General features: G+C 38.5%; 1 protein-coding gene across 1 annotated transcript in view; it reads left to right on the top strand.

Annotated features, from left to right (window-relative positions):
- crybg1a (crystallin beta-gamma domain containing 1a) overlaps positions 1 to 27,413 on the top strand; it is an 83,560-nt gene that overhangs the window by 45,414 nt on the left and 10,733 nt on the right. Inside the window, exons 3-17 of the mRNA XM_062041784.1 lie at positions 7,152 to 8,479; positions 10,106 to 11,172; positions 11,345 to 14,691; positions 14,830 to 14,868; positions 15,659 to 15,777; positions 15,920 to 16,097; positions 18,719 to 18,858; positions 19,187 to 19,313; positions 19,415 to 19,450; positions 20,968 to 21,128; positions 21,207 to 21,333; positions 21,465 to 21,610; positions 24,741 to 24,867; positions 24,950 to 24,976; positions 25,577 to 25,689. Coding sequence (XP_061897768.1) covers positions 7,152 to 8,479; positions 10,106 to 11,172; positions 11,345 to 14,691; positions 14,830 to 14,868; positions 15,659 to 15,777; positions 15,920 to 16,097; positions 18,719 to 18,858; positions 19,187 to 19,313; positions 19,415 to 19,450; positions 20,968 to 21,128; positions 21,207 to 21,333; positions 21,465 to 21,610; positions 24,741 to 24,867; positions 24,950 to 24,976; positions 25,577 to 25,689 — 7,082 coding nt within the window. The remainder of the gene's footprint in view (positions 1 to 7,151; positions 8,480 to 10,105; positions 11,173 to 11,344; positions 14,692 to 14,829; positions 14,869 to 15,658; positions 15,778 to 15,919; positions 16,098 to 18,718; positions 18,859 to 19,186; positions 19,314 to 19,414; positions 19,451 to 20,967; positions 21,129 to 21,206; positions 21,334 to 21,464; positions 21,611 to 24,740; positions 24,868 to 24,949; positions 24,977 to 25,576; positions 25,690 to 27,413) is intronic.

Here is a 27,413-nt window from a genome sequence, read left to right as displayed (position 1 = left end):
AAAATAATAACTAGTTAAATTGAAATGAAAATGAGACGGATAAACAACTAATTAAATGCATATGAATGTATACACACATTGCAATTTTTGGCATTATGGTGTTTCCCTAAATATTGTAAGATCATTTGTACTTGTATAGCAACTTCACCTGTTTTTTTAACGAATGTATATTGTTGAAATCAGATTGCACTGCATCAAGCCACTGACAAATATGTATGATTTATCCTTTATTTTTGTACTCAAGTGTATTGCTGTTGTATTTAGACAGCTTTCACTCACTTCTACCTGCAGGGGTCACTGGCTAACATGCCTGACTTATGTGAAGCCATGCTAACAAGCTATGAGGGTGTAAGGCAGTGGTTCTCAATTATTTAAGTCATTTTAATTTAAATGAAATAGAGATCCTGTAATGTATCTATATAAACCACTGTATAAGTTCCTGCCACCAGCATTCTGCAGCACCTGATTATCAAAATAGATTTATAAAATTAGCTGAAATATTATAACAACTTAAAATAAATTCCAAGTTAATTTTATTTACTCAATTTGTACCATTTAAACAATACTGTTCAGTCGTTGATTGTCAAAACAAAGAAACAATTGCAAATGGTTCACTGAAATGTTCCTTTTTATTGACTTAACAGAGAAGAATTCAAAACAATTGCATTTGTTTGGTGACATGCTGTCTGCTGCCATAGTCTTGAGGAATAAAAAATACTTACACTTTCAAAACCCCCCAAATTTGTATTTCCAGGTCTTTTTATTCCGATTATCATCACTTGTGTTCCTTGCTTTTGACTCGTGATGGGTACTAAATTTTGTACTTTTGTAGGCCGAATTCCATTGGTACCATCGGGTATCGATACGCGTAAAATCAAAAGATGTTATATTTCGATATCCACACTTGGCGGGTAAACAATCACTCAAGCAGCACTCAGAGGGGACTCAGTCAGACTGCCTGTAATGTTGCAATTTTCAATGCCAACAAAGTAAGTATGCTTGATAGAAAACACTCCAACATACAGTAAGGCTCCACTATTCAAAATGCGCTAGCTCAATGCTCATTACATTTGAGTTGCCATAAACAATAGTAGAGGTGGGGGAAATAATCGATTTTTAGATGCATCGCAATTCGGACATGGAGGATAATAGAATCGATTAGTAAGCGTTTATTTATTGTAAATAAAGTAATGCAGACAGTTTTAAAATTTGGCTGACTGCAGCAAGTTACCTCACCGAGAGATCTGACCAGCTCCTTATCGTCCAGTTTTGCACACATTTTCATTAATTTAATGAATGAGGGAATTCATTTAACTGTTTCTTATTACAAATCAATTGTTTTTTTTAAAGTTGCTAGTGACAAACGCTTATTTAGTGAAATGAAAAGAAATGTAAAACTGCATCACTATACATAAATTAAAGATGCATCAATAATCGATTTTTAATCGAATCGTAGCTCCTGAATCGTAATCGTAACTGAATCGTGAGATGTCCAAAGATTTCCACCTCTACTGATTAGCATTAGTGATTTTAAATGGCATTTTCAACACCTCCAAATTTGGTGATGAAAACTACAACTCAGATGCACGTTACAATCAAACAGCCGGTGTGTAATAAGTACAAAGCTTCCAGTATAAACACTTTTTTGGGCTCAGCAAAATACGAGATTCAGCTTAATGGCAAATACTACTCTTTGGCTAGGCAACACACCGTAGTCTATACACTACTGCGATTTAACATTTTGGAATTGCAACTGAATGCAAAGTGTTATATAATACTACCAAATATGGTAAAAATCTGAAGTGTGAAAAAAACAAGTTATTACAACTAGAGATGTCCGATAATATCGGCCGATAAATTATCGGTATCGGTTTCAAAAAGTAAAATTAATGACTTTTTAAAACGCCGTTGTACGGAGCGGTACATATCCGGTAAAACACGGATATGAACCCAGTCAGCAGCCCTTCCCCTCTCCCCTCTCCCACACACAACACAGGAGTTGACGACTGCAGCATGAGAGGTTTACTGGCGACGCTTGATGACCTCATCAAACCGCCGCGAGCGGAGCATAACAACAACAAGAGTGTGTTGTTGCCGGTGCTGTAGCCGTGGCTAACAAGCAAGCTCGCTTGAAGACTGACTAACGACACCATGGTTTGGGATTATTTTAAAGTGTGTATGACGGATAAAAAACTGGCAATTTGCAATGACTGTAAAAAGTTGGCTATGCGAGGAGGAACCAAGATGTCTTCCTTTAATACGAGCAATTTGATCTCCCACCTCTTCAAGAATCATAAAGAGATACACGATGAATACAAGCGGAAGATGGATGAAAAGCAAACACCGAAAAAAAGTATTACCACACAGTTGTCGCTTAAAGACTCCGCCGAGAAAAAACAAAAATACAACAAAAACCACCCTGGGGCGAAAGCTCACGTTGTGGTCAGGGACAACGCACGACGGTGGAGTTTGGTGTGGATAGTCTGCCCTGCATGGCGCAGACTTTGCAGCTTTCCGTGAACGGAGGTGCCCTGTCTCAACGCAGCATTTCAGAGGCTCTGGCTGACTGGCAGGCCACTTCAAGCACTCACCACGAGCTTGCAGCACATTTGTGTTACTCATACAAATACGTTAGAGCAGGGCAGATTGAGCCCAGTTTATAATTTCCTGTTATGCAGTATGCCAGGCAGTCTTGCACTAAATGAGGACTATGTTTTTGTTTACTTTATTACTCTAGTATACTCTGGACTGAAGCTGTGTGCCTTCATTGTTTTTGTAGCTGTTGTTTTGAGGCATTTAAAAAAAAAAAAAAAAGAATAATGCACTTTCTTAGACTTAGACTTAGACTTATACTTTGTGAAAGTCAAAGTATAGTATTTCCCATAGTTGTAGTGGGTATCAGGATTATCTCAGGGAGAGCATATCCCAAATTCCAAGCTGCTGTTTTGAGGCATGTTAAAAAAAATAATGCACTTTGTGACTTCAATAATTAATATGGCAGTGCCATGTTGGCACTTTTTTCCATAATTTGAGTTGAAGTTGTTCTCTTATTTTGGGAAACCTTGTTACATTGTTTAATGCATTCAGCAGGGCATCACAAAAAAATTAGGCATAATGTGTTAATTCCACGACCGGATATATCGGTATCGGTTGATATCGGAATCGGTAATTAAGAGTTGGACAATATCGGATATCGGCAAAAAAGCTATTATCGGACCTCCTTCATTACAACTGGACAACCCAGTAATTATTTTTAGCTCACTGTCATACGTTAAATTAAACAGATTTTATGATTAAATAAATTAATATTTACTAACACACATAGAAGTATAGAAAATTGGTACTGTTGAGTACCGGCACTACATTGTTTCTGTATACTTCTCCTACTGGGTTGAACAGGGAACTGTTGATTAATTAGAGCATTGCCGCCACCTAGCTGGAGGCGTGTGTATCGTTCTAACATGAATAAAAACACTAATAAAGAAAGTCCCGCCTGCCTTGCACACCCTTCTAACACCTCATTGCGCCTCTCCTATGTTGGACCTGCCCCAGTATTTGAGAAGTGTTGATGTAAGGCAAGATGGTCATTATCCTGTGGGATGTCATTGTCCCTGGGCTATTTTATTACAGGATCCTGTCCAACCTGCTCACCCACCTGATCCAAACATTTTCCTGTGGTTCATGAAGAAAACCCTAGTAACTTTACTTTTGTATAAATTTAGTATTTGTCACTGTAGACATTGTGAAAACTTGTTTTGCCTGCCAAGGGTGCTTGAGTTTTTTAAGTTTTTTTCTGTCTCTGTCAAGATAAACAAATCATTTTGTTTACTTCAGGTAGTCTGAATAATTACATAAGGCCAGCTTATGCTTTGTGTGGGTGTGTGTGGGTGTGGTCCTGTCTTTTTCTGTTTGTGTAGCAAACTCTTGGACAGCCATCCTTGGTCTGCGCAAGAAAATACTTAATATGAACTTCTTTTACTCTGTCAGCTACTGAGATCGGAGAACGGTGCAGGGCTAACAGACAAGGAAATTGTACACATAGCAGTCTGTAATGATTTTAAATATCCTTCTTGAATGATGTTGGAATGTTTTTATGAGTTATACAACTACCGGTTTTAGTGTTGAGCTTTTAACCAAGAGCACAACACGTGTGTGAGTGGGAATACGTAGTTGGTACAGTATAAAAGTGTTGATTAGCAAGAATAACAAGATACAATTGAAGCTACATGAGTATATCTTTTTTATTGTATATAAAATATGAACTGAGCTTTGAGGGGCTGTGGTGCTGTTTGTTTAGTCAAATAGTGTTACCATTTTGACAACAGAGATTGCATTTATTTCATATTTAGAATGCTTTTTTTTTTTTAAATCCATCTGTCGTCATTGTTTTTCATTTGGATTGTGAATGATAGGCAAAATTCCAAAAAAAAGTACAGTTCCCCTTTAAGTCCTTTATCCTTTTTGGCAGTTACAATTTTTTTGCGATGTGGTTAATGGTGTTGCTGTAGCTTGTTTACTTCAGATGCGGTCAGTAGTCATTTGTTCAATTTCTTAAGTTATAAGTCTTTTTCATTATTTGGGCTATTCAACTGGTGGCCCGTGAGTTAAAAACAACTTAAGAGACTCACATTTGTGTAGCAGATCCTTAAAAATACTAGAATGCTGTCGTAGAGATGATCTTTGATTAGCTTTTTTGCAAAAGGTTCTTAAAAACAGCAGAGCGCTCCTGTAACTCTGACAAAATAAATAGGCCATGATCAAATGTCTACAGTAGAGAACGCTGGTTCTCCAGAATATTCAAAATAAGACTAATAGTGAAGGAAGAAGTCCCTGCGCTACATTCCTTAGCTTTCTGGAAAGGTGGCCCCCAAAACAATTTAGTTGAATATCCCTGGTCTAGGTATTTATTTTGTATTGGATTTTTACTTTCAAACTGAGGAAGTGTGACGTTAGCTCCTTGTCCACGCCCTTTTCATGTTTACTGCATTGTGAATTGGTTGTGAACCAGCTTGCAAACCATCTCTCCTAATGCTTTCTCAACATTACTGCAAATGTAAACGACCATGCCCTCAGGTCAGAAACTCTGCTCTCAGAGCCACAAGCCACCTGCCTGTCGTCACTTGCACAGGACACAACTGGCTACATGTACTGAACTTTAGTACATGTAGTAATTTGATGCAAATTGTTGTTCATCAAATACATTAAGGATTATTCTAAAGGAGATGTGTGAATTTATTTCACCTTAATCTGGAGAGGACCATTAGATCTTAAATTCCAGGAAGTCAAATGGTATGTAACTCAATGTTTTCTTTATTGTCATTGAATGATATGGACCACAGTCAGCAGTGTGACGATTATGGTTGATGTTTTACATTGAATGAACAAGTTTTGTGTATTAATTTGTGGACTGGCTGTCACATTGAAGTCACAGCAAAGTTAATAATGTTTTGGACTGAAAATGTAGTTGTCATTCAGTATTTTCACAATGTAGCATTTTTACTTTAGTTAGATAGTATAGTTTGTGCTCGACCTGCACTGGAACATGCTGAAAGGTGTCCTAATAGTTGGCACCTCTCATGTTGCCAAAAAACAAATCCTATTAAAAAAGATGTTATGTATAGGTATACTCAAAACAAAACACTGAATAGGTGGCGACTTGTCCAGGGTGTACCCCGCCTTCCGCCTATGTGCAGCTGGGATATGCTCCAGCACCCACCGCTATCCCGTAAGGGACCAGCGGTAGAAAATGGATGGATGAACATTATTATCTTTTCAAAAGCGGGACACTTGTGCTGTTGCCTTATTGTGTTTGGCAGGGACAGTGAAGTGTAACCTTTGATCTTTGTAGCAACTTTTATATTAGGTTTTATGCCCGCTGAGTTACTTATTATTCATCTCAGTTTGGTTATTATCTTTGGATGTTGAATTGCACATTGTTCATTTTGGAAACAATAAATTCAAAGTTCATTCAAATTGTCTGAAATAAATAAATAGTAATACATTGCATGTGTAAAAGATTAGTTTTTGTTTTAAATTAGCAGAAAAATAAAAATAAAAAAAATAAAATATCACATTGTTTATTTTAGAGATAATACACTCAAGTCAAGACAAAATGTCTGATCGCTACAAATAATAAAAAGAAAAACAATAAAAATTAAAAATAATATAAATATAATATAATAATAAAAAAATAAAAATAAAAAGTGTTGTTCAAATTAGCAGATTTTTTAAAAATGTGTTTTACATATACATTCCAAATTCACATAATAACATTTATATTGAAATTGTATAGTCAATGTTATTCAAACCATGAAACCCATTCAAAATATTCAACTTTTTGGGACTGTCTATTCAGTTATTTCATCAAAGGCAAACACTGATTTGACATTTTTGAACACCCCAAACAATGTGCAAAATGCAAGTAAACAACACAAAATATACACAAATAAAAGAAAGCAAATATGAAATGTTACAAACCAATTAGTACGGGGTCCACTCTCCAAATACAAACCTTAAAAGTCCACAAATACATTTCTCAATAGGCCTAAAGTCCATTTATTATAATTGGTCAAGCCATAATAGTGTTGCATTCAAAACAAATTATTTATTTCATTTAAAACATCAACTAAAGTACTTACTAAAATGAAATAATAAATCCTCTTCAAAACAAATACATCAAATATTTTGATTAAAGGCACAAAGGACAAAAGAAAGGAGGAAATAAAATGTTGCTGTTCGAAAGTGACTCAAGAATGTTATATTAAAAATCAATATACAAACATGTACATGTATTTGTTTGTGAGTTCAAAAGGTCCAAATGCAGCACACACGATGACATAATTATTTTTGACGTGCAAAAAAAGCGTTTCCCGTTTGTTTTAGGTCAACATGATGAAAGTAAACGTGTGGATAAAAAGATAAGTTTTGCTAGTTGTTTGTGATCAATGTCAATGTATCTGTTTATACTTAACCACAAGTTAAAGTGTGAATGCCAGTAACTTTTAACTTGTTGGTGTGTGTGTGTGTGTGTGTGTGTGTGTGTGTGTGTGTGTGTGTGTGTGTGTGTGTGTGTGTGTGTGTGTGTGTGTGTGTGTGTGTGTGTGTGTGTGTGTGTGTGTGTGTGTGTGTGTGTGTGTGTCTTGTGTTCTCAGAATTCCGAGGAGAAAAAGGGAGTGTTGGAACGTCTCAGCCACTTCTTCAGCCCTAAGAAACGGAAGAGCAAAGGCAGCCATACCTCAGACCCTGCAGTCAATGCAAGTTGTCCTGAGTCCCCAGCATCCCCATTATCTCCACACTTAGCCCCTCTCGCACAAGAAGATGGCTTCAAGACTCCTACTCCCTCTCGAAAAAATGAGAGGCCGACAGAGACAGACCTAGCAGGAATGGAACATGGCGACACGTTTAGCCAAACATCCAGTCCCAGCGTTTCAAGCGGGGCTTCTTCCTTGACGGCTGAAGGAGATGTTTATTTTGCGGGGTCTTTCAGCAGTGGCCGAAGCAGTGTCCGAGAGGTTTCTGTGTGCAGGGTGAGCCCCACAGGTAGTGAAAGGAATTCAGGGAATGTGACCCCAACTACTCTGGACTTTGCAAGCACCACTTTTCCATGTGCTGATTCAAGCTCAGAGGTAGGCTTTGCAGAGTCAGTGGTGGAGGAAGTAAGCAAGAGACTGCAGATGAATTTAGAAGAAATGACTGTGAAGAAAGCAGATGGTTTAAGTGTTACCCCAACCAGCTTACCAATACCGGAAACCAAGGATGCAGCTCCTAAATCGCCAAACTTAAAATCTATAAGCCTAGGGACACATAAAACTTCAGTTATATTTGGAGAAAAGAGTCACACTATGACCCTCAAAGGAATAACTTTGGGCTCTCAGTCATCAACATCTCAACTAATCCCGACTCAACAGGAGGGTCCTCGAGATGCAGAGAGTGACAATTCAGCGAAGAGCCCTTCACTGGAGAAAGATCAAGTACCCGTTTCTCCTGCGCAACTCTACAAGGCCATATTAGTGGAAATTTACCTGGAAGAGGAGGAGAGAAGAGAGGAGGAGATGAACCAGGGGGGTAGGACAACGGAAGGGGAGGAGAGCTTTATACCACTTTCGCCTCCCGTACTGGCCATACCTGTAACAGTATTTCCAGAGGATGAGTTGGTTACTCAGGGGGACACAAACAGCCCAACCCCCTCCCCCTCACAGACTTTACTTCCCATTAGCAGCTTGCCAGAAGTGTCTATGTCAAGTACTGGAGATTTGCAAGCTACTTTAAGGCAGCCAGATGAGCCTGACCCTGGCATCGACTCAAACAAACACCCCTTTCAGGAAAAACAAAGGTGGAAAGGAGCTTGCGTTACACGCAAGACTGTGAATTTGCCTTCGAAGCCCAAGGATGTGGCCCATGAAGCGCCCGTTTGCCTGAAGTTAGTGAATGAGCAGGTGGGAGAGGACAGCGGCACAGACTCGGCTTCAAAGGCAAAACTGTAAGTGTCTTTACAATTTTTTGTTTATCTTTTTAAAAAAATATATATATTTGAATTGGAAAAAAAGGCAGGGAAGCTACAGAGAGTAAAGCCTGTGTGCAACCTGATCTAAGGATTCCCATGTGCTGTATTGTACCAGAGGAGAACAAAACACTGGGCCTGAGGTGCTGAAATATTTATTTAGTGTCTGTCTAATTATACAATGTTGACATTTTGTGAAAACAATTAAAGCTCAAAATGTCTTAAAAGCAATTATTACCAGACCATAACTTTCAGTACTTAAAATGCCATGAACATTTTGATGTATATTCATATTACATATTACAGTATTCACTACTGTCTGCATACTTGGTGCATTGATATTGAGAGAAATATTGCACACCACGCTTGAATACTGATGTAAAAGTCTTGAAACTAAACATTCAGCTTTTTATGCTTTTATGCAAAAGATGGTCTTTCCTGAAAACCTGTCTGATTTATAGTTTGGAAGCCACTCTGTTTTTTTTCTGCATGGCCCACGCCTCCAAGTACCAAATATTATTTAATGTAAAAGATGATCTACTGTTTAATAGGGATGTGACAATATCAAAATCTCACAGTACGATGTTATCACGATATTAGGGCCACGGTGCGATATTATTGTGGTATACAGTATGTCTAAAAAACCATAGAAATGCAATGGTGTGTAAAATGAAGTGGCAGGAATGCTTAGGATAAACACACCTATTGTAATTGAACACAAACATAATGCTCAAATGTAATCATATTTATTACTAAAAACAAGTATTTATAAGTGCAAAGAATTGTGCGGAAAAAATCCACTGTGTCTCTCAACTTCTACTCTCAGTGGACATTTTTTCTATCAGTTTTTAAAATGCAGTTTCATAGAAAAGTTATCCCACAGTTTAACTTTTAATAATGTAAATACCTCACAAATTGACGTTCAGCTTCTCTGGCTTCATGTTTTCCAGGTAATGGTAGCTTATCAAGTAATTCAGTGTGCAGCAGTTGTTTTCCCACGGCATGGCGCGTTTTGACTGAGTCTGTTTTGACTTGGAACCCTCCAGACGAACGTGGGTACTTTATTACCTCCACCACAGAGGTTATGTTTTTGCCAGGGTTTGTTTGTCTGTTTGTTAACAACATAACTCAAAAAATTATGAACATATTTTGGAAAAAACAATTCCTCTATCTACTACAAAATGGAACACACTTAATTTCCTGCTTTCTCTTTTGCTCCACGCCCCCACATTGCAGACCCGCGCTGCGCAGAAGATTCTGGGTGATGTAGTTTGTTCCAGATCCAGAAAAAAACTACACACCAAATTTTTGTTTGATACCGTCACACGTCACAGCATTATTGAGAAGATTTTGTAACCGTAATGCCGCGGTATCTCCAAAAACCGTTACATCCCTACTGTTTAATGTAATTTGGTACATCACATGCAAAAAATATTTTGAAAAAAATCTTATGGATTTCAGCATATCTCAGTACGGTGCAGTTTGACTCAAACATACATATTAATGTCTTGTGCATAAAACAAACCATACAAAGTACACAACACTAATTAATCAGTGGTGTATCCTCACATTTCTACTCGTGTGCTCTTTTTTATTTTATTACAGATCGGAGCACCTTCAAAATAATAATGAGGAAAGCAGGCAAGCGGATGTCACATCATTCACAGCAACAGATGAGTCTGCAGACTCGAACACTCCTGGACATTTAGTTCAAGAAAAAACAGTCTCTGAAGCATCTGATTTTGAGGATACTTCTGCAACACCAGATATGCACAGAGTCAAATCCCATACTGTGGGATCTAAGATAAGAGGTAATGGGGCAAAGCAAGCAACAACCTCTAAACCAGGAGTTAAAGTAGCAGTGGAGAGTCGGCGTGCTACTGGAAGTGAAACAAGGCCCTTAGCAACAGCAGTGGGCGGCAAGGCCAAAAATGTGACAACAAAAGCAAAGGGCTCCACGGAGGACATAAAAGTTGCAACATCCAATGATATACCACCTCTAAAGCAACAAAGTGAGGGGAAAACCGGTTCTGTGATAACACCATTAAAGGACAAATCCACTAGTGGTATCCCAAAATCTAAAATTCCCCAAAGGCAAATATTAGACAATAATACAACATCAGTATCAACAGAAAAAACACTAATTTCAGGGGGCACCACATCCACTTCCAAATTACAAGAAACCGTAAGAACAGCCAATGAATCGTTGAAATCTGTGGTTTCTACAACCAAAAGTGTCCAGAAGCCCATTTCTGAAGAGGCTAAGAGAGCAAAAGCTAAGTCAGCCGACAGAGAAAATGTTGTGGAAGGACAGGCAAAAAATGACATTGATATTGAACTTACGGACTCTGTAAACTTAGTAAATGGTTTAGAGGAATACCAAGAAGAAAATACTAAAATAGAACAGCCCCTGGATGGAGAAGACTTAAATTCCAAAAAGAAGGATAAACATACTTCCTTGATATCAAAAAGCCGTCTGCCTGTTTCATCTCCGACAAGAAAATGGAATAATGACGTTTCTAAAATGAGTGAAACCAACAAGAAATCCACATCTCCTCAAGCGGACTCAGACAAGAGCAAACAAGCCCAGAAGTGCCTCGAACAGCAGGAACTAGGACATGTGGAAAGACGTGCCAGTAAGACACCTCCTCCCTCTGGAAGTCCAAAGAAAGGTACAGTATGAGAATTGTTTTCATAAACTGTCATTATAGTTTTAACAATTATTATGTATACACATAGCTATTTTTACTTGTTCTCATGTTTATTAATAGTCATAAATTATGATGGTGAAAGGTATGTCATAAGATTATGTAATGTTATGATTTGTGTGTGTGCGCCCAACAGGCATCCCATCACTGAAACCAATAAGACACATCTCAAAGATAAGTCCCAACAATGACAATAATGACACACCAGTTGTCAACAATCAAGATAAAGAAGATTCAAAGCTTGTGGAACAACACCTAAAGACTCCATTTAATAGTTCTGTGCCCTCATCTCCAAGCAAACTTCCTACAAAAAGCCAGAGTGCTCACATTGGTAAATTGAGACATCATCAAAATTCCCCAAAAGACAATTTGTCAAGCATGTGTACATCTAAAGATGACAATGTACGTTTGAAGTGTAACACAGAGACATTTGCCAAACTAGCACCTAGTACTGTTGCAGGTTGTTCTAAAGACTGTACCACTGATGGTGAAGAAGTACTTAGTGAGACAATTGCATGTAAATCATATACCAGTGAAACCAAAGAGAAAGTGACAGCCGTACAGGGGTTTGAAGAGGCCCTAAGTAGTCCTAAAAGAAACATTTCAAAGACAATAATCCTTAATAATGAGAATAAAATTGTTAAAATAAAACTTGAAAACAAAGGTAAGCCAGTAAAAGAAGAGGCACACAGTACAAAGACTAGCCGGCAAGTAGAGGAGCATGATGTACTGCAACAACTGACGTCAGAGTCTTCTGAAAATGTAGCTCATTTTGAAAGTGACCGCTCTGCACCACAAACACCACAGATGTCCTCAGAAAATGTAAAGGACAACTGCCTTTCGGAGACAGCTCAGCTTACAAATAGCACAGAACTGGGGTCTATTCGGGAAAAAGGTGATTTAGAACCACAGTCTGTGAAATCTGCCTTTGGTGACATAATTCAGCGTGACATCGTTATACACTCTCACCAAGATGGTGTTTCCGTTGATGGATCGGTTACACTAACCTCTAAAGAAAATGCAAATGTCTGTCCCGTGGAGTCTGCATCAAAAGGTCATACATCTGAAATCCAAGAAGAAATTTTAACCACACCTTCCATTTCGTTAGATAAAATAAATAATAACATGCAGGATTGTGAATTATTTGAAAAGCAAGTGACAGATAAAGTTCCTCAAAAGAATATGTCACCACCAGCACACACCATATGTGGAACAAAAACTGTGGCAGGAGAGGAGAAGAGTAAAGAGGAAGTTGGCAAGAAATCAGCAACGACAATAGACACAGACACTGAAGCTCTTAGTGAGGCCCCTAAGAATGTTGAATATCAGCTGGATAAAGAGCCTCTTTTACAAGCACAAAAATCTGAAAGAGAGGCAAAAGAATCGAAGTCAAATGAAAAGCTGAATGAATCTTCAGTGATGGGCAGCGACTGCATTGTGGCCTTAACCACAGGGAATGAAGCAGAGACACCTCATGAATCAACTAATGTAACATCAGATCAGGAATATTTACTGCCAGCTTCAGAAACAAAAACAGTAAACACCCTAAAAAAGAAACAGATTGAAGCACTGACAACAGGAAAAATGAATAATGTTCGTCAACATACAACCAAGATGGCGGATTCCAAAGAAAATACTGAGAATTCTGTGAAGGACAAGGTCACATGTGTGGCTGGGGAACTTCTACAGCAGATGAAAGTAACAGGGAAAGAGCAACTGGAACCCAAGTTACCTTTAACCAAGGACAAGGGAGCCAGGAGTAAAAATCAGGACAAACACGGTCATGTTGAAAAAGCCTGTCAAAGTGAAACTAAGACAACTAAATTAACAAAAGAAGAGAGTGGAACAACAAATACATTGATGAAAAGTTCACAAACTAAAAGTACCATTGGGACTACTATCTTTGAAGTTAGCAACCAAGAGGACAAGAAGCCTGTGGGCAAAATAGACGAGGGCAGTAAAAAAACAGATGAAAATGCTGATCAAGCAACAGAATCAATTACTGAACTACCACAGGAAAGCCCAAATGGTGACACAGATGCAACACAGGGAATAAAAGAACGTCAAATTAAAAGTTTGGAAGAAGACACTCTAGAAAAAACAGAATATGTAACAGCAGATGGTCCAGAAGTCACAGCACAAGATACCAAAAAGTCTACGTTGTCCACAAGTAAAACCGAAAGTGTTCAAAGTGACATAAAAGAGAACAAACAATGGCTTAAAGTGGAAATTTGCAACCAAGAAAATGAGAAGATGATGAATGCCAAGCAAAACATTGAACAGAAGGATGGAGATAAAAAAAAACAATTAGATTGCTTGTCTGATAAGAATGAGAAAACAACCAAAGAAAAGAAAACAAAGCTAACACTTGATGTTGAAAATAATAGAGCAGCTAAAGATCTCAGTGGTTCCAAACAACTGTCAAAAACAGCACTCTGTAGTGCCTCCCCTGTCCCCACTTCTCTGAAAACATCCACTCTACCTCAAAGTCTTCCACTCAAGAAAGTGTCACCATCTAGCTGGTTGGATGTGGAACATCATGGCAAGCAGAAAAAGAACAGGAGGAGGCCCGATGCCTCAGCCAGTGTGGATGAATCTTTTAAGCCTGACGAATTTGAGCATTTCATCAAGAGCATTAAAGCAGGGGGCATTCCGTTCTCACTGCCTCCTAAGAAGCACTCCCGTATGAAGTCCCCATCTCCTCCTTTTGCCATGCCAGCCATTAGGGAGGATCATTTTGAGAAAACATTAGACCCTGAACATTTCCAGTTTGGCTTAAAGAAGAAAGGAAAAGGTTTAAAGGACATTTCACCTGCTATGATGCTACAACAAAAAGCAGCTAAACGGGAAGGACGCGCCGTGGAAAAAACCCATGGACCAATTGATTCCACATCCTCACAAAAAGAGGAAGTGGAATCCCTCAATGAGATAAAAGATCAAGTCCAACAGGGGGAAAAGATTGACCAAAACAATGGCGAGCTGCCTGAGAAGCCAAAATCCAGACTACAAAGGATATCCATGCTTTCTAACTTACTCCGTTCCCCTTACACCAGTAAGAGGAACAAGGAAGAAGTAGCCTCTGACCTAAATAACACTTTTTCATCCAAACAACAGCAGAACCTGCACTTGCTTGGAAAACAGGAAACAGTTGATTCAACCTTTCCTGAAGTTGAATCAGATAAGATGGGTGTGACAGGGAGAGGCGCAAGCGCAGCTGTGGGTGGTGGTAATGGTGCCGCCATTGAGTCAACACCTAGTCCCTCCCCCGCTCCTCTGACTCCAGTCCCACAAATCAAACTGCTTGATGATGGGGAGAAAAACCCCACAGACGAAGGAGAGAAAGAGTTTGGCCAGAAGTTCACAAAGATGCCTCAAACTACACAGAATTCAGACAGACATGGTGCTATGGACCAGACTCAAGCCATTATGCTGCCTCCACCCAGCAAAAACATCCCAGAGACTCCCCGACGGAAAAAGTCTAAGGTAAGCGTTTGAATACTTATGACTGGAGCTTCACTCCGATTCAGTATTGTATTGTGTTATTACTATCGTTGCCTGAAAAACATAACATAAAAAACCTTGGCTCTGCTTTGTGTTTGTTATTAAAACATGTTTTTGCAGACACCTGTGGTGAGAGGGTTTCACAAAAGACCTGGCAAGGTAAGGCGTCACTTACACTCAGTACATTTCCATTCACTAAATTAGTCTGATTTATACAATAATAAGGTTTCTTTTTTTTTCACACATACTTGTGAAGTCCCAGTTTTCATGCTCTTCTCTAATTCGACACACTGTGTGCCAAGAGTACACAAGGGAGTGATCGTGGTCATTTTAGCTTGTTTAGCAATGTGCTAATGTAAATAGAAAAAGAGATGCGACATCCTAGTAAAATAGCGCCTGTAGCTTACTAGGATCATTATGATTTGGTCATTATGATCATCAGCTATTTACTGTGATGGAGTGAATTATTTTTAATTGCTGGTTTACTGTACATGTGAATGACACTGTCTACATAGTTGTGTATGGACAATTACTTCTTCATCACTGAATAAAGTATGAACAACAATGTTGTTGTGGATGTTTTGAATGAACTATTTCAATGTTGTCTCAAAGTAATTTACTATTGTTGTCTACTGACTTACACATATTATTTCTACTGTGTGTTAATTCAATTGTGTTTACAAAAAAAGCTTTAGCGTCAAAATACGTCTGTTTGTCGGTTTCTGTACACCAGCCAAAATGTGCTCGCATATATCACATAATCTTGGTGTGTTGATAACATTTTTCAAAAACCAAACATGATCAGATAAAGGTTTATTTTGTACCAAATTATTTGAGAAATCATACTAATTCACTGCATGGAAACATACTGACTGATTTTTATCACATTAACTGTCACATGGAATTGAAGCAGTGCTGCCACCTAAAATTGTAACGTGTTGTGATCCAGTTGTTCATACATGAACATGAGGAGTTTGGAGGAAACATGTATGAACTCTGCTGTGACGTCGAGGACGCTACAGGGATGAAACTGTCAACTGTCATCTCGGTGCAAGTCATCAGAGGATGGTAAGTAAGCTTTATTTATAGATGTAATATATCTGCATGCATTGTGTGTCAGTTTTTTTGTCATTCACTAGCAGAACCTACAAGGTGATACCTTATGTACTATTAATAAATATTGCTGTTTTTTTGTAATTCTCTTATTTAGTTGGCTCCTGTATGAAAACAAGGGCTTCCAGGGTCGTGTCATTGCCTTGGAGGAGGGCCAAACAGATCAAATAGTGAACATGTGGGCAGAAGATGGAGCCCCTATGACCATGGATGAAAAGGGTCACCGTGTCTCAACAACACCCATGGTCATCGGTTCTATTCGATTGGCGGTAAAGGTAAGTTGCTAAAAGAAAGTGCTAATCAGCCTTGGCTCAAGTGATTCATTGCATTCATGCTGTACATACTAATACATTCAACACTTTGTTTGAGCCTTAATTATTCAGCTCACATGGTTTTTGGCTTTTAAGGTTTGTTCAAAATTTACATTTTCTGTATAATTGCTTTTATGTACTCACTGGTACATCTGCACTGTAAAACTAGTATGTCAGATTATTCCTCTCAAATCTAATATGCTTAGGTATATTTAATTGGGGCAGCACGGTGGAAGAGGGGTTAGTGCGTCTGCCTCACAATACGAAGGTCCTGAGTTCAATCCCGGGCTTAGGATCTTTCTGTGTGGAGTTTGCATGTTCTCCCCGTGACTACGTGGTTCCCTCCGGGTACTCGGGCTTCCTTCCACCTCCAAAGATATACCTGGGGATAGGTTGATTGGCAACACTAAATTGGCCCTAGTGTGTGCTTGTGAGTGTGAATGTTGTCTGTCTATCTGTGTTGGCCCTGTGATGAGGTAGCGACTTGTCCAGGGTGTACACCGCCTTCCGCCCGATTGTAGCTGAGATAGGCTCCAGCACCCTCCGCGACCCCAAAGGGAATAAGCGTTAGAAAATGGATGGATGGATGGATGGTTTGTTCAAAAATTTACATTTTCTGTACACTGTATTTTTCGGACTATAAGTCGCAGTTTTTTTCATAGGGGGTGCGACTTATACTCAGGAGCGACTTATATGTGAAATTATTAACACATTACCGTAAAATATCAAATAATATTATTTAGCTCATTCACGTAAGAGACTAGACGTATTAGATTTCATCGGATTTAGCAATTAGGAGTGACAGATTGTTTGGTAAACGTATAGCATGTTCTATATGTTATAGTTATTTGAATGACTCTTACCATAATATGTTACGTTAACATACCAGGCACGGTCTCAGTTGGTTATTTATGCGTCATATGACGTACACTTATTCAGCCTGTTGTTCACTATTCTTTATTTATTTTAAATTGCCTTTCAAATGTCTATTCTTGGTGTTGGGATATATCAAATAAATTTCCCCCAAAAATGCGACTTATACTCCAGTGCGACTTATATATGTTTTTTTCCTTCTTTGTTATGCATTTTCGGCCGGTGCGACTTATACTCCGGAGCGACTTGTACTCCGGAGCGACTTATACTCCGAAAAATACGGGAATTGCTTTTATGTACTCACTGGTACATCTGCACTGTAAAACTAGTATTTCAGATTATTCCTCTTAAATCTAATATGCTTAGGTATATTTACCGTATTTTTCGGACTATAAGTCAACGTTTTTTTCATAGTTTGGCCGTGGGTGCGACATATACTCTGGAGCGACTTATGTGTAAAATTATTAACACGTAAAATATCAAATAATATTATTCATCCCATTCGCAAGAGCGACGAAGAAAATGTCCTCAATCGTCACACACACGTCAGCAATCGTCACTCACACGCCAACCAATAAGAATTTGGCGGGGGCGGGTCATGGCAGAAGTGCATTGTGGGTCATGATATGCTAACTGCTATATGCTATACGCTACTGCCGGAGCTATTAAAATGGATCACATCAACATTGGCGGTAACTTATAAAAACTGAGAAGGACTGAACTAAAATGGCACCGAAAAGGAAATCATATACTGCAGATTACAAGCTTGATGTAGTGAAATATGCAGCAGAGAACAGCAATCGAGCAGCAGAAAGAAAGGACGCTAGCGGGGCGCATACCAGAGTCGACACCGAGGAAGAAGATTTCATCGGATTTAGCGATCGGGAGTGACAGATTGTTTGGTAAACGTTTAGCATGTTCTATATGTTATAGTTATTTGAATGACTCTTGCCATGATGTGTTGCGTTAACATACCAGGCATGTTCTCAGTTGGTTATTTGTGCGTCATATAATGTACACTTATTCAGCCTGTTGTTCACTATTCTTTATTTATTTTAAATTGCCTTTCAAATGTCTATTCTTGGTGTTGGGTTTTATCAAATAAATTTCCCCAAAAAATGCGACTTATACTCCAGTGCGACGTATATATGTTTTTTTCCTTCTTTATTGTGCATTTTCGGCCGGTGCGACGTATACTCTGGAGCGATTTATAGTCCGAAAAATACGGTAATTGTTAGATTGCACTCAGAGATTTTTCCAAAACTTTCCCCCTCTTACATAGCTACTTTAAATAATGGTAACCAAAATACTACAAACACTGCTTAGTACGATGCAGTGCATTGGTAACCCACTGCAAAATATTTACAAAAAAATACTATTTGTGTATTTGACCGTTTTTATACTGAATCTCACTACTCACAGACCTTTCGCGTCCTTATTACATACAGAATAAACAGTTGACATAAATCTTTTTAAAATGTATTTCCTTGAAATAGCTTTGCATTTATGTTTTTTTGTAGTTGTATTATAATACAAGAAAATTTGCCACAAATTTGTGTCACATACATCACGCTTACATTAACAGAAAATGCATGCCCATTGACAATGCCATGTAGCCCACTGATATTTAATCCATAGGCCTACACAGTATGGTATGATATGGTTTGTTTATTTGGTCATTCATTGGACATTTGTTATACTGTGTGTTGCAGGATTATAGCCTACCAAGAATTGACCTGTTTACAGAAGTCAATGGCTTGGGAAGGATGTCACCTTACTGTGATGATACAGTGGAAATTGGCTCCTATAGGCTCCCACAGGCTACTGGTTCCATCAAGGTCCATTCTGGAGTGTAAGTTGATGTCACTTGTGTAACAAAAACTGTTGAACTGGTGTAAATATTTTCATTAATGCATTATTTAACTACATGTACATACACATCTTAGTTTGACAAAAGACAGAACTGCTGTGTAAAATATTTTTTCAGTTAATTTTTCACTTTTTGTTTCATTTTAACTAGTACTGTTAAACACAATAAAATGATGTATTTGCAGCATTTAGTTATAATCTATAAAGAACGACCAGGTTGAACAGTAAAGAGTAATTATAAGCACCAGGTTACTGCCGCATAACCACCAGGGTCACTTTATACTTTCTTTTTTGTGTCTGTGTATGTTTAGCTGGCTTGTGTACAGCGACCCAGGCTTTGGAGGGTTCGTAGGAGTGCTGGAGGTGGGCGAGTTTCCCCGCCCTGAGTCCTGGGGTTTCCTTCAGCCATTTGTTGGCTCTGTCAGACCCCTCCGAATAGTAAGCCTGTTAAATATGTGCTAGATGGTCTCACTTGGTTGTCATTTTGTATAATTGTGTGTATTGTATCACTTATACGAATGTTTTTGTCATCATTCCAGGGAGCGATAAAGGTGGAACATCCCAAAGAAGTCAAGGTTTGTATTATTGTTTTAATCAGTATTGATCATGTCGTACATTGAGTGAAAGACACAATTTGTCAACAAAAAAACAAGGATTCAATTAACTTTATCATACCAGCACATATGCGACACATGAGATGGCACAAGAGATCAATAAATCAATCAAACTTTATTTTTAAAGCGCTTTTCATACATAAAATAAATGCAAAACTAAGTGCCTTACAGACCTAAAAACAATACCCCGTCATCAAACACACACACACACACGCACAAATGAATGCATGGCTGATTACAGAAAGGCTAGGTGAAGAAACACTATCACAGGAGCCATCTCCACCAGGACACTAACACAAAGCACCCCCACAGCCATGGCCGATAATTCCTGATACAGAAAGCTCCCTCTGAGGAACGGTGGAAAGTAAAAATAATTAATAGTAAGAACCATGAGTAGGAATAAAGGATAAAATACAAGTGAAACATATTATGAATAATAAAAATATATACACAGTAAATATATAATCAATAAATATAACTGAATAAAATCCAGCATAATTAATAACATAAAAAGTTAAGTACTAATGACTTCAATACAATTTATAAATATTGGGTAAAAGCCAAACCAAAAAGGTGGGTCTGAGCCTTCTCTTAAAAACATGAATGTTCTCTGCAGCTCTGAGGTCCTCCAGCAAGCTGTTCAATAGACGGGGGCGATAGAATAGAAAGATGCCATCCTGTGACTTCGTGTCCTGACTGTTGGAATAATTAGGAGACCAGTGCCAGAGGTTTTGAGGGTCCACGAAGGGTCGTAGGTTAAAAGCAAATCTGACAGATAAGACCCATTACCATAAAAAACATTTATAAACCATAAGAAGAACCTTAAAAATGATCATAAAACACAGGGGGAGACAATGTTGACATTTTGAAACTCGATAATACTTTGAGTGTACTACTATAAGCAAATTCAAATGTTATTATAATGTACAATAATGTGTTTGTCCTATGCAATCTGCTGCAATGAAGGACAGTCAGTAACATTATTTTTTGGAGGCACAAGTGTTGCGAAAGATTTTGGAAGAATTAATGTGCAAAATTCTCATGCTGTGAATCATTAACTTGGGGGTTAAACTATGCTGCTTGCCCATGCAGGTTTACTGATTTGTTGAAGAACGCATGACTTGTGGTGTTTGACATATTTAATGAATGAATGTACTGTGGAGGAGGGACTTTTACCATAATATTAATACTACTGCCATCCAATAATTATTTGTGAACTCAGTCATATAAATTCTGTTTTCTGTTGCATCTGAATCTCAGATTTTCCCCTTGGAATTCCATTGACAGTATATAAGCTTCCGGAAAAATTCATTCAAATGAAAGGCTCTTCCTGTGGTAGGAATCTATCATAAAGTAGTTTCCACATTGTTCTGATCTATGAAGTTGCATTCCAACCTCACTCAGTTATGGTCCAGGAAACACATGAAGCTGTGTAAACACATACAATATGTTAAGTCTTTCCTTTTTGGATTGTTCAGGCGCTCGTGTTCGAAAAGCCCAATTTTGAAGGGGAGTGTTTAGAAGTGGATGGTGACTTGTACAACTTAAGTGAGGAAGTGGGAAAAGAAGAACCAGGCACTCCACATAAAACTAAGAAAACTACCTCTACAGTGGGGTCCCTCAAGATACTTGGTGGTCTGTGAGTATCGAAGTGCACGGATGCCAGACTTGGATTTGTCTACAATACCTGACTATTGTAAGTGTTTGTGTCTTGTAGATGGGTTGGCTATCAAGAAGCAGACTTTGAGGGTCAGCAGTACATCCTGGAGGAAGGGGAGTATCCGCACTGTCGTGACTGGGGTGGAGCTGAGGATGGTCTCCTCTCTTTGCGCCCCATTTGCACTGTAAGCTTTATCCTCTGTAAACTACGTACTGTATTCTTGAATTATTTGTTATCTAATGTTATGTTTTACAGTTTGTTTTTAGTGATTTGAAGGACAAGTATGTACTATTTTATTTCTGTGTTTTTCCCTAGGACTTCCTGTCCCCGCACATTAAATTGTTCAGTGAGCCCAACTTCAATGCACTGGGGCTCAGTGTGGACCTGATGGGTCCCGTTGTCAACATAGAGGAGATCGGCCATGGCACCAAAACCCAGTCCATCAATGTCCTAAGTGGAGCGTGAGTATCTTCCTGTTTATACAAGAGGCAAAGCATTTGGCCTCATTCAAGAATGTTGATTCACTTTGAGCCCTTCAGATTCACTTAGGCTTTTGTGGTATTGACTGAGACCCAATGAAATAAAATACCCCACATTCAGGTTTTGATCTAATAATATTGGATATAATATGAGAGAAAAGATTTTATCCCATCATGCAGTTTGAGATGTGTGCCGCTCCTCTTACAAACGTGACTGCACTGAGCTGAAAGAATACTTGACACACCTTGTTGGTTCATACAAACATCCCCCGAGGATACAGTGCAAAAAAAGCTAGTGTGACTGATCTCCCCTTAGAAACATCTCCTGTAGATTACAATTGGTTTCAACTCCTGAGGCTGAACATGGTTGATACCAGTGGACAATAAAAAACAAATTCCCTAATATTACTGGACATTATTTTCCTCTAGATCAAAAGGTCTGCAATCCGTGGCTCTTGAGCCACATGTGACTCTTCTTGTTGTGGCTCCCTCAAATTTTTTAAACCCCAGAGTCAGAAAAGTTTGCCTTTCTAAAAAGAGTTCTATAATTTCCGACTGTCTGTGAGGCCGTGAAAGTGGACAGGCTGAGTTCTGAGGTGCAACGACAGCAAGTACTGTAAAAGAGACCGGAAGGAAGCCAGTGTGTTCAGTTCAGCTTCTCGAGTGTGCAACCCCTTGGGTAAGATAATTATGAATATAAAAGAGAAAATTAAAAAGAGTTTAATTTCACATGGACAGATTGTTTTTCTTGTAAAATAAGAAATATAGAAGATGATACATTTTAAAAGTTCATAAATTGTGTTACATTTTGCGTCTCTATACTGTTTCGTTAGTGTAAGAAGTGGCAAAATCTTATTTGATAGTAAAGGTTGCAGAACCCTGCTCTCGATCCTTTTTTGACTGATTTTGCAAGTCTTATCTGGCGGTAGCACATATTTGCTCAATTAGGGCTCTATTCTCCCGTTTGCGCTTAAGTGTTTTTTCTACATGCTTTATTCGTATTCTCCCATCCAGCCTGCAGACATGCCCAGCCTGCGTGAGTAAGGCAAATGTGCCTAAGTCGTGAATGAAGGCGGGCTCATTACTTATGAGGCGGATTTTGCGTGATACCTTTTTGAACAAAGTTGAGTGAAAATCATGGAACATGGAGTTTTACTCACACTCGTAAATGTCTTTGAAATCCATGAAAAAGATAACACTTTAAATTTGAAAAGGCCGTATCAATCCAGGTCATGCTTACGTGTGTCGCCATGGTGATGTAGTGTGTGTATGCACGTTAAACAGCGTCTTCTTTATGGCTGGGCGCAATTCCGTAGATGAAATTTGTTCTTGTTATTAGATCACCCTGTAAAGAGGTCAAATGTTATTGAAGCTGTGACGTGTCAAAAGGGCTTAGTAGACAGGTGTTTGTGTGTGTGTGTGTGTGTGTGTGTGTGTGTGTGTGTGTGTGTGTGTGTGTGTGTGTGTGTGTGTGTGTGTGTGTGTGTGTGTGTGTGTGTGTGTGTGTGTGTGTGTGTGTGTGTGTGTGTGTGTGTGTGTGCTTGTGCGAGAGAACGTGACTGTCAAAAAAACCCCAATAGAATCCATTGATAGACACTTCATTATATGTGTATTTTCTGCAAAAGTGGCACATTGTTCAATGAGCACGGTCCAAATTAAACCATTTAATGCACTGAATGTCCGTTAGCACTAGGATGTCCAAACACGACCGATGTACGCATGGTCCCCTTCCGCTGTGGTCACACTCATGAAGCAACAATGTGCATTAGATTCAGAGTTACATTATGGTCCTTTAAGCCTCATCTTAAAAGATGTTTCTAGGTGTCTCAATTGAAGCGATCAGAATACATTTTATAGCTCTCTGGAGGTCTCTTATCATTTTATTACGTGTGGCGTACACTGCATGCAAACTTTAAGTGCAATATCATTTTTCACCTTCATGGAGCACTGGACTTATTCCAGCCTCAGGGTCTCCTAAGAACAAATGTACTTAAGTTGACAGGAGAATAGTTAGCGAACGCCCACACAGGGGAACTGCACTTTTTTTTAAATGTTGCCTATAATTCAAATGTTTTATGTAAGACAAGCACACATATATTTTTTCTTTTTTTTAATACATTCTAAATAGAAAAAAAATGTGAGTAAAAGTCTGCTTACAATGTAGCCTATAAGACTCACTCTATTCTGCCTATAACGCGCTTACAATAACATCCAAACACCTCCATCAAGGTTTTATATACATGCTGTAAGCATATACTGTATATGTAATGTATTAACAGGCACATTCATGATAACATGTAATATTTATGTATTTTGCTCAATTAAAGCATACAGCGGCGCATTAATTTCACAAATGCATCACAACGTTCGCTTTTTCTTTTGACAACATCACTAATTACTACTCTCGACAGACTTCATGAGACCCAACAAACAATAAAACATCGCTTACTGTACAATGTCTGCTGTCAGTGGGATGATGGCTGATGGTATATTGATATGCTCCCGTTTAGTTGATGAATGACTCATAATCCTCGCAAAGAAAAAGGGGGGTGGAACCAAGCGTCTTTTCGTGTCTTTCTCGAATTTCCAGGCTTAAATTGGGTGCCAATTTATTACCATTGTGACGAATCATGCTGTAATTGTATGCATATTTAAAATAAACTCAAACCATAACCATAATCATAACCATTGTCCTACTTCTCTCTGATTTAAACAAAAATGACGACCTGTTTTTTTGGGTGGGTGTTTATTGTTTTATATTTTCTTTACCATTCCATATAAATAAGTTAACATAAAGAAAACATTCCAAATAATTATTTTAAGTTGGCACACACATTTAGTTTATGCTGAAAATGTGTCTTTATAGCATTTGTTGTGATGCATGTTCGTCTCTAAGTTTGCAGCTTTATGTTTTTCACGGCCAGTGGCAATCTTTCTCGTCTGTCACTGTAATACCATATTCATTTTGGTATACTAAGTCATGTAATTAGATTTTTTTTTTAAACACAGGATTTTCTTGTGATACTAATTTCATTGAATTGTGATATTCGCTCATCAAAAGCATATTAATTTTGATGTACAAAGTTGCATTGTGAACTTCCCTTTGTGGCAGATGGGTGGCATTTGAAAATCCAGGATTCAGTGGTGAGCTCTACATCCTGGAGAGAGGCCTGTACACAAATCCGGAGGACTGGGGTGCCCAGACCTTTAAAATATCATCGATCCAACCATTCTTCAATGTGAGATCATCTCCTCTAGGAACAAGAACTCCTTTTAGTTTGGAATCTTAACTTTAATTCCTCTCCTTGTCTTTTTTTAAAGGACTCATTGATGAACTCCAAGTTCAAGGTATGCAGAAGATGAATTTCTCATAACCTACAGCATATGGCAAAAAGTATTTAGACACTTCCAGAAATAATGAAGTAGACCTCACTTGTTGCAGTGACAGTATACAGTAACAGCATTGATCCTTCTTGGAAGACTTTCTGCAATATTTTGGAAACCCTGAGTGTTTTTCTCTATTCATTCAAAAGAGCATTTGTGAGGTCAGATGTCTTACAAAGACTCGCAATGTTCGAGTTTTAATTCCATAGTCGCCTTGTGCAATTGGCACAAGGGTCATGCTGGAACAGAAAAGGGCCTCCCCCCAAACTGTTCCCACAGAATTGAAAGCAGATAAATAGAATATTTGTGAAGTGAAAGATTTACGATTCAGGATAATCAAGTGCTTGAGCACAGCTCCTGTTTTTGAATGGAATTTGTCTTAACGATATTAAGGATTTTTTTTTTTCTATAGTTATTTGCTGGATTTAGTACCTGATATGAAGATTATCTTTATTTACTGTCTCAAAACGTTTTCGTTCTTAAAGTGTATGTGAGATCATATGGCGCTTGGTTGCACATTTTTCTGTTACTCCTGCCTTATGTGTGTGCTGTATTGCTGTCCAGGTGAAGCTGTTTACTGAGCCCAACTTCCAGGGTAAACTGGTGGTCCTGGAAGACAGTGTAACTGCTCTTGGTGAGGACTTTGTGACCAGGTCCTGTAAGGTCTTGGCTGGCAGGTACCGTAGCCACATCTAATCAGCATTAAACACAGCTGTAAAATCATGACTGTTTTAATCAACAGTGAATCTGATCATACATGAGAATAGAAATAGCAAAATGTCAACATTATCCCAGTGTGGCATGATACACAATGTTAATACACTTCCTGTGTATGCCTGACAGATATGTACTGTATATGTACTTACAGTATGTATATAAATACGTACATATACATATACTACCTCTTGAAGCTCATCGAGAGAATGCTAAGAGTGTGCGAAAAAGTAATCAGAGCAAAGGGTGGCTATTTTGAAGAAACTACAATATAAAACATGTTTTCAGTTATTTCACCTTTTTTTGTTAAGTACATAACTCCATGCCAAAGGCTTACCAATGTGGAGAAGTGTTATTGATGAGGCAGGAGTCGAAAATAAAGTACAGTACATCAAAAAGTTGTTCTGCCAACAATTGGTCAACTCAATTGTTGAAGATACAATAGCACCAAGATTAGCTGCTGTTGTTGTTAGTGGAGTTCACTCTTAACCCGCAAGCAGAAGTCCCGTTATGCGCATGCTATATGTTTATCGATCACCACAACACTGCACTGTAATACATACTGTATAAGCTATTAATTGGACTGAAAGGTGCCAAATGTAATAATGTGGCTAGAAATGGTACTGCAATCACAGTCAAAATTCTGTAGTCCCCTCCCCCTCTCCCTGACTGAGGTTGACAGATACGCAGCCAAATCCAGCTCGATCGACTGGGCTACTCCAAGGAATTTCAAACTTCCACTGCCTCTTACTTGAGGTTGAGGTGCTGGGACCAGAATAGCTGAATAGACAAGCATTTTGTCAACAACAAATTTTACACCGAAATTAGACTATTTTCATGTCATGCCTGCGTACAATATAACAACAAATGGCAATCATATGGTTATTGTCAGTACTACCAGAAACAAAATACAAACCAACGCTAGCAATGGTTGGACTGGTGAAAATAAGTAGAGCATGCTTAGCAGCCTAATGTACACCCAAAACTAAAGAGGAGACGTTTCACCAAGGTATGCTTATAGGCTACACGAATGAAGAATTATTTTATCATGTGATGTGGCTGTCTCCATTTGTTTCACATTGCCATGATGACAACCGTGCTAATGTTGGAACCCATTTCGTCAGCGTATCAGCATATTGAGAACAAAATACTACACTAAAACATAGGTTATATTTGTCGAAAATATATTTTGCCCTGTCAGTTCGAATACACATCGACATACAAGCTAACGGGCATATATTTCCCCCGTTAGCCTATATGTCGATATGTCATTGACCGAGCTAGCATGCTAAACATTACACTAGGAGCGAAGCACCATCACACTAAGTTTTCGTTGCACGAACATACTAGCTTTGTTAGACAAGATCATAGACGGTATTGGACAATATAGTTTACATACGAAATGTCCATTTCCATTTATTACAAGTAATAAGAAAACGTAAATGCCTGACTTACCTATCAAGGAGGAAATTAGCAAGTTTGGCGTCAGATGAAAAAAATCTTCTCCGCCTTCAATCGTCTCCATCTCTCAAATGCATCCCTGATACAAATCCTCGTTTTGTTCCTGGCTTTGTCATGAATAAATTGAAAATTGTAATGACGCCTTTTAGATTTACTAAGGTCTGACATGTTTAGTAACTTTACCAGTGGCAGTAGCTAGACGAAGAGGGCGGTGCGTAACTGGCAA

This window comes from Entelurus aequoreus, linkage group LG03 (genome assembly GCF_033978785.1).
Source record: "Entelurus aequoreus isolate RoL-2023_Sb linkage group LG03, RoL_Eaeq_v1.1, whole genome shotgun sequence".
Lineage (NCBI taxonomy): Eukaryota > Metazoa > Chordata > Actinopteri > Syngnathiformes > Syngnathidae > Entelurus > Entelurus aequoreus.
This window is presented reverse-complemented; position numbering and strand designations above follow the sequence as displayed.